Source organism: Takifugu flavidus, chromosome 19 (genome assembly GCF_003711565.1).
Source record: "Takifugu flavidus isolate HTHZ2018 chromosome 19, ASM371156v2, whole genome shotgun sequence".
Lineage (NCBI taxonomy): Eukaryota > Metazoa > Chordata > Actinopteri > Tetraodontiformes > Tetraodontidae > Takifugu > Takifugu flavidus.
In genome coordinates, this window is record NC_079538.1 from 2,792,578 (window position 1) to 2,802,875 (window position 10,298).

The 10,298-nt window shown below is 47.8% G+C and overlaps 1 protein-coding gene across 2 annotated transcripts; it reads left to right on the top strand.

Moving 5' to 3' along the window:
• Positions 1-511: 511 nt before the first annotated feature.
• senp6a (SUMO specific peptidase 6a) lies at positions 512-9,302 on the top strand. 2 transcript variants are annotated; one of them, XM_057016102.1, is made up of 24 exons: positions 512-698; positions 2,152-2,239; positions 2,953-3,016; positions 3,267-3,364; positions 3,526-3,663; positions 3,996-4,013; positions 4,424-4,494; positions 4,620-4,711; positions 4,922-5,309; positions 5,391-5,635; positions 5,708-5,848; positions 5,995-6,028; positions 6,187-6,375; positions 6,450-6,643; positions 6,708-6,877; positions 6,960-7,076; positions 7,146-7,268; positions 7,343-7,435; positions 7,507-7,814; positions 7,926-8,014; positions 8,088-8,167; positions 8,243-8,311; positions 8,397-8,547; positions 8,657-9,302. In XM_057016102.1, the coding sequence occupies exons 1-24, from the start codon at positions 668-670 to the stop codon at positions 8,879-8,881; spliced, it is 3,216 nt and encodes a 1,071-aa protein (XP_056872082.1). In that variant the 5' UTR covers positions 512-667; the 3' UTR covers positions 8,882-9,302. The 2 variants fall into 2 exon arrangements, with proteins under 2 accessions (XP_056872082.1, XP_056872083.1); XM_057016103.1 differs by lacking the exon at positions 3,996-4,013.
• The last annotated feature ends 996 nt before the right edge of the window (positions 9,303-10,298 follow it).

The window sequence follows — 10,298 nt, forward strand, 5'->3', positions numbered from 1 at the left end:
TCAGTTCAGTTAAATATATAATTTACCGGCTGTTCAATGACGTCACCACACTGCCGTAGTGTGGAGGAACAGCGCCACCGAGTGGCCACTGCTGTCATCATTTATTTATCGGGCTACCACAACTGCGGTCACGTGATCTCGGCATGGTTCAAAATATTGTGAAAATCTTCTGCATAAATTTGTGAATGAATCGGCTTTTTAAATATCTTTAAATTCCTTGTTTGTTATTGATTAGATACATTATCAGTCCAATTAGAAAGTTAACGTGGTTAACAGAGCTTGTTTTGAAAGTTCACTCTAATCACACCAATCAATTTCCGAAAATAAACTTCAAAATAAAAATAAACTTATATGTAGCTATACATAGACACCTATGTAACTATTTTATCATAAGGGGAATTTACAATGAGAGTAAAGATACCGAATTTTTAACTATTTTTAAATCAGCTCAAGCTCCTTAGCTCCAACAAGAAACTTTTATGTTTGAAAATATGACAGCGCGAAATATTTATTTTGAAGTCGAAACCCTTTTTCCGGTAGCGCGTCGCGTTTTTGCTGATTTCCTGTCAGCTCATGTCGGAGCAGTGGGGCCGTTATGTTGAGTCGTGGCGGCCGCCTGGGTGACTGATAAGCGCCGCTATCATCCGCCGAGGACCATGGAGTGAACATGGACGACAATAGGAACTTTTTCTTCGACGGTAAGACGTTACATTGCGCTCCACCTGCTCCACCTGACCAGCAGCCATTTTAGCCGCGCGCAGTCTTCAGGCTCGGCCGAGGCACTTTTCTCCTCCTCCGGTGTTAAAAACACATTTGCTCCGAAATATTCGGGATCATAACGGGGACGCACGCCTGACGACCGGGCTAGTGTTCACCCCAGACTGCCTGCTGAGCTATCAGCCTTTTCCTCAGCCAGCCGGGGATGAGGCCAACGCTGCCAGGTCGGTGACGGGGCTTCGGCTCCGAGGCGAAGATCCGAATCCTGGCCCGAAGGTCCGGTTCGGGACATTTGTTTGCGACGTGCATCTTTGTGCTGACCGAGCTAGCTTTGTTAGCCCCGATGTTAGTTGGATGGAAGCTGAGTGTTGTAGCAGAGTCGGGCCTTTCTGCCATTGTAGCTCCCTGACTGATGCTTAATGTTCATACACCGGTCAGATAAACACACGTCAACACTTGGACCTCACACAATATGTAAACAAATGGATAAATACAACTTTAATTCTATCTTGACAGCTACCTACTGCTACCGACAGCTACCGACAGCTAGCATGCTAACGTCCTAGCATGAATGAGGACTGGCTAACTTAAATGATTAGTTTGTCAGTTCTAAATCTTTGACGTCGTTTCTGTCAGGCCTTTTGTGTCGTCTCTAAATAAATGACACCATATAGGAGCTAAAGTTGTCATATTGGGGGCACGACGGTCATTTTAAAGGTTCAAGTTAATATGAAGAACTACCTTGCTCAAAGGTAGCAGGACTCTACAGTCAAATCCTGTTATGAGTTAAACATGAACACAACAGAGAAGATATTGCTGTAGGAAAACTTGATATTACCATGGCAACAATCACTTTTGATCAATGAAATGGCTTTATATCTGTTTTTATTTACATATTGGACATGTGAAGGTTGTTAAATGACAAGCACTGAGCCACAATATTGGAGCGGCTGATGTTTTCCTTCACGCACACGCACACGCACACACACACAGCTAGTACTCAGGCATTGTGCATCTCTAAGAGGAACCATTGTGTAATTGCTAGTTATTTGCTTCGGCACCTTTGTTCTTTAGTTCCACTGATTAAACTGCAGCAGTTTAGCCACCAGCAGAGCCTCTTTAGTCATTTCAGACTTTTTATGTGAGATTTCCTCCTCTTCTCATCATGAATGTGGACAAATGTCCAATGCCACGTGGGGATGGTCCCTCTGCTTTGAGCCACATCACAAAGATGAGTCTGGTTACAACATTTCTACTGGTTAGCTACTGGTTGCCTGGAGAGGTTTATGATGAGCCTTTAGCCTTGCGGGGTAGAAACGTTCATCTTTAGGGGTTTGTTACTGGGATGCTCAGCAGAAGTTTCCTGGTTAAATGTTCTGACTTGGCCGCTGTGTTTGCTGACTGACGTGAGTCTGGTTTATCGTCCTCTTGAAGCCCTGGGTAGGTCAGAGACCAGGCGGGACAGAGGGTACAAGCACTGGAACTTCTTCTCTGATGACAGTGAGGAGGAGAAGAGACCTGAGTAAGCACCTCTCCAGCCTCGCTTCCCTTCTTTATCTTTGCTTCAAGCTTTGCCTCAAAGACCCCGTCACAGCCCAGCCGATGAACATCTGCCCCAGATCTGAGCGCCCCCTTCAGGTGGAGCCTGTTAGGGTTGGACCGATATGTTGTGTCCTGAGGACCAAATCTACGGGAGATAGAAGGATTGTCCTCTACTGTAAATGTTTTAATGCTGACGATGTCTCCCGAAGGCCGTCAGAACCAATAATCTGGCTCTGATGAAGCAGCATTGAGGGAAATTTACATTTATTCTCTCAGGAATGTGGAAAATGGAGGATTCTCCTCAGAGCAGCCGACCAGTGGGTTTAGGGCAGATGTGGGAGATTTGGTTGGTTTCTTGTCGAATTGGTCATTTTCAACGTTCAGCAAAGTAAAATCACTAATCTCATTCTCATATCGGTCAAACTCTACGGCCCACTTCATATTTTTCCTTTATTTTCCTCCAGCATGGATACAAACATGTTCCCATCAGGAAGGATGCTGTTTTTATTTTTATGTGTATTTATACTTTTGTAAATACTATTGTCATTATTCCTGTTGTGCACTAATTTCATTTTGATGCAAATCTTAATGACAAAGACTGTCTATGTCTAATATTTAACACACACACACACACACACACACACACACACACACACACACTTGTCCGACCTCTTTGCTTATTTCTGTTTTCAGTGAGAGTGTGATGAGTGTGGAGGAGATGGAGGGGCAGCAGCCCACCTCCCCGGGGGATAAAAAGGTACCACAATGCAGCTGTCAGCACTCTGACCGCCCGCCCGCCATCGACCAGTTCATTTACACGATGTGTGACGAACGCTGAAGGAATTAAGTGTGTGATGTCTGACAAATGGGAGCTGTAATGACATCGCCGTCCGATAGGGGCAGCAGCGTTCAGGGTTTTGCCTTTTATATTGAATGTAACCACAAAAATCAGCTATTTAGTCTCTTTGTTTTCCACGTCTGCAATGTTCTTGTTTGTTTCTCCTCAGTATTCAGGTCTACGGCACCTCGCCTCCGAAACTCTGAGAACTTATGAAAACAGGCCACATATCAGGTCTCTGAACAAGCTGACACCAAAGAGGCTCAGGTACATCTTCTCCCCATTGATTGATTTGTTTTACTGTATATTGTGTCTCTGTCTGCAAGTATAGTGTGAGAGGCTGAATGTTGTAGAGTTTCCCTGAAGAACTTTGAGTTTTTATAGATACACACACAGTATTTGAGTCGTTATCTGTTGCCCCCCCGCAGCGGTGCGCCGCTCGCAGTGATGACGCCCTCCCCCGGCCCCAACTATTACATCATCAGTCCAGCACCGACGCAGGGGATCGTTTTACAGGGGCGGCGTTTTCAGCACGCACAGACGCCAACAGCTGCTCCGGTCCAAAGGTCAGAAGCCGTCACCCTCACGTCCATCCCTGAAATCTTCTCTGTCATCACCATCAAAAACAGATGATTTATTCACATTTAAGACCCGTGGTTCCTGGTAAACCACTTCCTGTGTTGAGCTGCTCCAGTCAGCGGTGGTTCTGCTGACTGTGCATGTGAAACACTGATTCATTGGTTCTGACAGATCCGATGCTGGTTCTGGAAACTGGAAGGTTTGGATCTGTTGCTTTAGACTGATCAGCTTATCATGATCTGATCGAAGTTTACACTTTGGCCTCGGAAATGATTTAGGTGGCTTTGAAAGTTGAGTGGCTTCTGTTTTCTCTGTGCAGCCTTGATTTGAAGCAAAGGTGAGTAAATGGGACATTTATGGATATCGAGCATTTATTCATCAGTTTGATCAGTGGTTCACTTTCTGTTTGGGCTTCCAACATTGAGCCCAAATGTCCACGATCAGCCCGGATATTGATCACCTCCCCTTCACTCCAGTATTTTCATACTGTTGTAAACAAACACGGGTCCACTGACCTTTGACCCACGTCTTTCCAGAAGTCTAAAGGAAGGATACCCGGTTAAATCATTTTGCACACATTTTCATTCTTTAAAAGAGAATCTTTGCCTCTGTGATAGCTCCCTTATCTCATCAAACATTGCTGTGGAGCACCAAAAGATGTCATCCTCATCTTTTACCTACTTGTTCCTAGACCGTCCAACTGGGTCTCATTGGTCAACAAACCTCTCTGACCTTTTTTGTCCGCAGAAACGATTTCTCCACCAAGCAGGAAACTGTAGAGGTGGAAAAAATCATCCTCACCTGTCCTGAAGTCCCAGGTAGAGTTCACAGGTGCACACACAGCCTGCCTACAACAGCAGAAGAGCGTGCGTCTGTCATAAAACTGTCGGTGCGACATCCCGGGAGGCGGCGTGTTGAGTAAATCCCGAAACGTGTCTTTCAGAGGAGGAGACCCCGAGCATCAAACGGCGAGTGCAGCAGAAGAGGAAACCGGAGGACTGCTGCACCTTATCTTTGCGAGCCAAAGCAGCCGAGGTGGGCTCGCTCACCCGTGTTCGTCATTGCTATAAAAACATTTCATCTCATTAAAAACATGAATGGATGCTGGAATGTGGAGCTTCCACTGAGCACAGACTCATCAGGGCACAGTTGCTGACTCAGAACCACCCATAAAGTCACCTGACAGCCGCGCCTCCGTGGTTCCTGGTTCTGTCCTTTTGATTTGATTTGTTTTTCCGTTTGCAGCCTGTCCCTCCGACAGTTTATCAGACTGTTTGTGTCAAGTGCAACAAGCCAAGAGAGGAGAGCAACAAGTGCCAGAACTGTGAGAGTGGCGCCGCACTGCTGCCCTGTCAGCAGGTCACATTGTCATCGCCGACCCCTCGGCCGCCGATCCGATCCCAGCCGTCACCGGGACCAAACAGCTTACAGCAGAACTTTTACAAACCCGGCACGGCGGTGAGGGCGACTCGCATTGACGCCCTGCCAGTACGGATCGCAAACACTCGCGGGACCCCGCTGCCGCTGATCAACGGTAGAACCCCTCTGCTCGCTGGGACGTCGGGCTGCTGCGGAACCAGAACCCTGTCGAAGAAGAGGACGGTGGCTCAGCAGCCTGAACTCAATGACCCCAGTGAGTAAAGCCAGACAAGGACTCCGCGCTGAAGTCCTCACAGGACGAGCTTTAACTTTAATTTTGCTGTGTCCTCCACAGTTGTCCTGTCAAGTGATGAAGAGGAGGATGCCGATAACGCCAGCACAGGAAGTGCCAACCAGCTGGACAGCGTTTCCCCCCGGCCTGCAGATTCTGCTCACTCTTCGCCGGCTCCCTGCGGCTCTGGAGGGAGAGTGGAGGCAGCGGTGAAGGACACCCTGGAGCAGGACGAGTTTGGCGTGGAGTTCTTTGAAGACGTTAACTTGAAGGTGACGATACCACGGAGAGCTCGGATGAAAGATCAGGTGAGAAAATATTCAGTTGATCTTTATGGAGAAGAGAAGTCACGAAATACTAGCGTTGATCATTTTTCTCAGTTTGGAAATCAACCACCCGAGCAGTGTCCCTCAAAGACCAAGAAGCCCAAGCAGCAGCCCAGTAACTGTGCCAGCATCATACTGGAATGTCGGAGTGTCCGAGTCGGAACTCTGCGCAGGATGGTCAAGAAGCCCGTCATCGTGAGTAAACCACTTTGACTTCCTGCATATTAAAATGTGTCTGTCGTAACTCCAAAACATCTGCAGAATTCAGACACTTTCATTCAGCAGAAAGTAAATTTAAGAGAAACAATTAAAGTCACACCGGTTCCGTTTGGTTGTTGCAGTTTTCCATCGATTACATCAAGCTGGAAACTGAAGGTATGAACCGATTTAAAAACTCAACTGGGATCAGTTCTGTAGGTCAACCTTTCTGTGGTGCCCTCAGGCTGTATACATATTATTAAAGGGGAAGCAGAGGAGAGAAACATCAGATCTCAGAGAAGGAAAGGTTCTAAAAGATGTTCTGGGCTGTTCAGGTGCTGAGCACGACACGTTGGAGAAGGTGTGTCTGCAGTCGTCGGAGCTGATCGGCTGCGAGTGGTGCACCGCTCGGAAACTCCCGGTCTTGTTCTTCCAGACGACGGAAGAGGAGTGCGTCCGTCTGCGCTCGCAGCTCAACATGAGCAGAGAGGATGGCGGCAAGTGGTACGACTGTGCTGGAGACCGTAAGTCCGACACAGCAGGAGAAGAGCACCCGCGCGAGACGTTCACTGAAGGTGCCTCCTTTTGCCCGATCCAGAGTCTGATGAGAAGTACATCGTTCTGATCTTCGAGAATGGCCTCAGCATGAACGAGCACATGATCCTGGAGGGGATCCTGACTGAGATCGGCAAGAACAACAACCTTACCGGCTTCCTTTCCAAGTTGCACTTCGACGAGGCCAATGCGCGGCTCGTCAGCTTCAACAAGGCTTCCAAGCAGAAGGAGGAGAAGGTGAGTGTGAGAGGCGAGCGGAGGAGCCATCGGATTCCTCCTGAACGCCCCCCCCCCTCTGCAGGTAAAGCCAGCGCAGACCCCTCCCAAAGGAACGCAGGCCGCCTCCATGAGCCCGGGCTCCATGCAGGTACGCACACGGATGGCCACGCGCCAGCAGACCGGCTCGTACTTCGAGGACGAAGACGAGGACATGACCGACCTTCAGCCCACCTTCTCGGGACCAGTCATCAAGTGGGTCGCCTGACCAGGACCGCCCGGATGACGGATTTTCTGTGGTTGCAGCCCAAGAGTGATGCCGGTGCTTCTCTTTCAGGTTAATGGTCTACCCTCCTCCTCCTGCCAAAGGTGGAATCACAGTCACGAACGAAGACCTCCACTGCCTTAACGATGGAGAATTCCTTAACGATGTCATCATAGATTTTTATTTAAAGTAAGATTTTCACCTCAGTTTTCCTTCCTTTTCCTATTGAATGAGCACTGAATGCTCCTCTTTTCTCAGGTATTTAGTTTTAGAGAAATTAAAAAAAGAGGATGCACTAAGAATCCACATATTCAGCTCCTTCTTCTACAAGAGGCTGAACCAGAGAGAACGGAGGAACGTTGCAGATGCCGCCAACCTGCCGTAAGTACCCCGGTTACATCAGGACGCGCAGCGATGGAAGGATGCTTTAGCTTTTTTTGGTTACAAATTTCCAGAATCCATAAAAGGAAGCACAACCGGGTGAAGACGTGGACTCGACACGTGGATCTGTTTCAGAAGGATTTCATTTTTGTTCCCATCAACGAGGCGTGAGTCCTGAAGTCACTGCTGAGTCCTGCGTCCATGTGCTGTGTCTAACTGCTGGTTCCGATCTCATCAGAGCCCACTGGTACCTGGCCGTCATCTGTTTCCCGGGACTTGAACATCCAGTGTTTGAAAAAAATCCGCTGTGCTCCAGTCCGGTTCCAGACCTGTCATCTGAAGACTCCATCCCAGACCACTGCCGTCCTCTGTCCCCAGACAGAGACAGGCTGGCCAGCTCAGAGGACCCCTCCCCTACGGCCCAAGGGACATGCGCAGACCAGGCCAACGGAGACATGACCAAGGAGGACACCGTCTTCCGAGAAGGGGTTCTGGAATCTCCCTGTGCCCCCACCGGCCAGGCAGAGATGGAGCCACAGTACACCAGTGAGTCACTGAGCAATGACGCCTCCCACATGCTAACGTCATGTACGCCAGATTCTGTGAGCAAAACATGGGAATTCACTGAGGAAACGAGCTTTTTGACTGCTTTTGCAGGCGAGTTGCACCGAATCAGCGTCTGCTACGGTTCAGGAAAGGGAGATGAGGACACATACACCTTCTCTGACGACCAGAGCTCCTGCCAGGTGACTTTACTCCTCCAGCCTGTGAGGGAAGCCCATGAAGAAGTGGTGGATGAGCATTGTGTTGTGTCTGCAGGATGACTGCAGCGAGGACGGGACGCTGGCTGAGGACAGTCTGAATTGTGAGGCTGTGGCCTCTAAACGCGTCTGCAGGCAGTGAGTGGAAGCACTGTCCCTGTTTGCCCGGTAGGGGGCAGCACTTCCCTGCTGAAACAGTGTTGTCTGTTCCAGGCCCTGTATCCTCATCATGGACTCTCTTCGAGGTCCAGCCAGGTCGACTGTGGTGAAGACGCTAAGGGAGTGAGCATCCGATGTGTTTTTAGGTGTGTTTGAGGCATAAACTAACACCTTTTTCTGCTGGTGACTGTGAGTGTGTTTGTTTTAGGTACCTGGAGGTGGAGTGGGAGGTGCGTAAAGGGACCGAGCGGAGTTTTGGGAAGGATGTGATGAAGGGCTCCAGCCCACGTGTGCCTCAGCAGGACAACTTCAGCGACTGTGGAGTTTATATCCTGCAGTATGTGGAGAGCTTCTTCGAGGTGAGAACTATCGGGGTGTCGGTCAGGAGGCCGTGGAGAAAAGACGTGAGGGGATTGTCCTTGATGCTCTCGCTAATCTTCACAAACTGCGCCTGTGTGTTTCAAACAGAATCCGATCCCCAGTTTCAGCCTGCCCATCAACCTGTCTGACTGGTTTCTGCAGCAGCGGATGAAGACAAAGCGCAATGAGATCAAAGAACTTATTCTAAAGATCCAACAACAACAGGAAATGGACAGGAAGGAGCCCAAGAAGGCTCTGACCAGCTCCCCCGAGGAGCCAGAGATCCAAGAGACTTCCGAATCAGCAGCGCCAAATCTCCCAATTGGCCTCTGAAGCTGTCCTATGCTGCTGGTTCCACTGGGACTGGGTCTTCACTGACCACAGAACTCTTTGAATTTGTATGAAATAAACATGAAGTGTAAATATGTTGGAGTTCCTCCGCTGCCTTTGTAATTAACTTTACTGTTAACTTATGTTTTCATAGACGTTATTCTCTCCACGAAGATCCGTGCAGGAGCTATTGTTCTCACACTCTTGCCTCCTTATTTTTTATGTTTCCTAAGTTGTGTTAGAGAAGACAAAGCTGTCAAAAAGAGGATTTAGAAGAACATGCTGTTTGTGTGTTGCGGTTCCACCTGCCCTGGAGCTGCAGACCTCCAGCTCATGAGTCACGTGTGTAGTTCAGTGCGTGTTGTCTCTTCCATGTGGAGTGGAAACATTTTCAGCATTAAAGAGGAGCTGAGATACAAGAGCACTTCCTTTGTGTCCCCTCTTTATTAAATGTCTAAACACATTTTTAGCGTGGGGTGGAAAGATCTGGGTTCCTGGTGAAGACACAGAGGGATTTGACCGTGAGAATGAATCTGTCGGCTCCAAAATCATCTCAACGCTAACCAAATTAATTAAAACGTGGATTTGTTTGTCACTGTTTGTGGTATCAGAGTTATGAGGGAGGAGGTCTGGGTGTTTAGTTACAGGACACTGAATCATTGATGAACTCTAAACTGTCATTATTAACCAGCTCTTCCAGTCTCCAGACATAATTTACTCTGTTGTCTTACAGCGATTATATGTCAGGTCAGGAACATGTGATGTACAAGATAATGTCTTCTGATAGCTTGACAAGTCTGGCCAACTTGAAATGTAAATGAATGAATGAATTTCTTTATGGATCAGTGTGTATTTAAAGTTTACACGTAATCCACTTGTTCAGATGTTTCTAGTGTTCCTAGATAACAATAAATCAGTTGATATCTTATTCTAAAGTAGTTTAAAGTTAGATATATCCAACAAGAATGTACATTTTAGCGTTTTAAATGGCACACGAAGAGCTGAGGAAAAAAGATGCAATTCACCTAAATAGCCACTAGAGAACGCCACATCTAAAGAACTGAGTACATAATTCACACCAAAACACGTAGAAAACTTTCCACACGTGAATTATCTTATGATATAGAGCTAGAATACTATAACACTATAACTAGAAAACTATGACATATACTTTGCGATATATGCGACGTATTACGTGCATGTGTGACGCTTGTATGAACAAATTCTGTAAAGTACTTTTCGTTTCGATGTGTCTGAGTTTCACAAGTATTTGGCCGTTTTAACATTTTCCTCCAGTCGAACCGAGGGAACGTGAAGGATAAATATTGCAATAAACCACCTGCAACAGACGGGGTCGCAGCGGGGAGCCGCGCAGCGCCCCCTGTCGGCCGCCTCCCTGCGCGCCGCACGATTTCTCCCG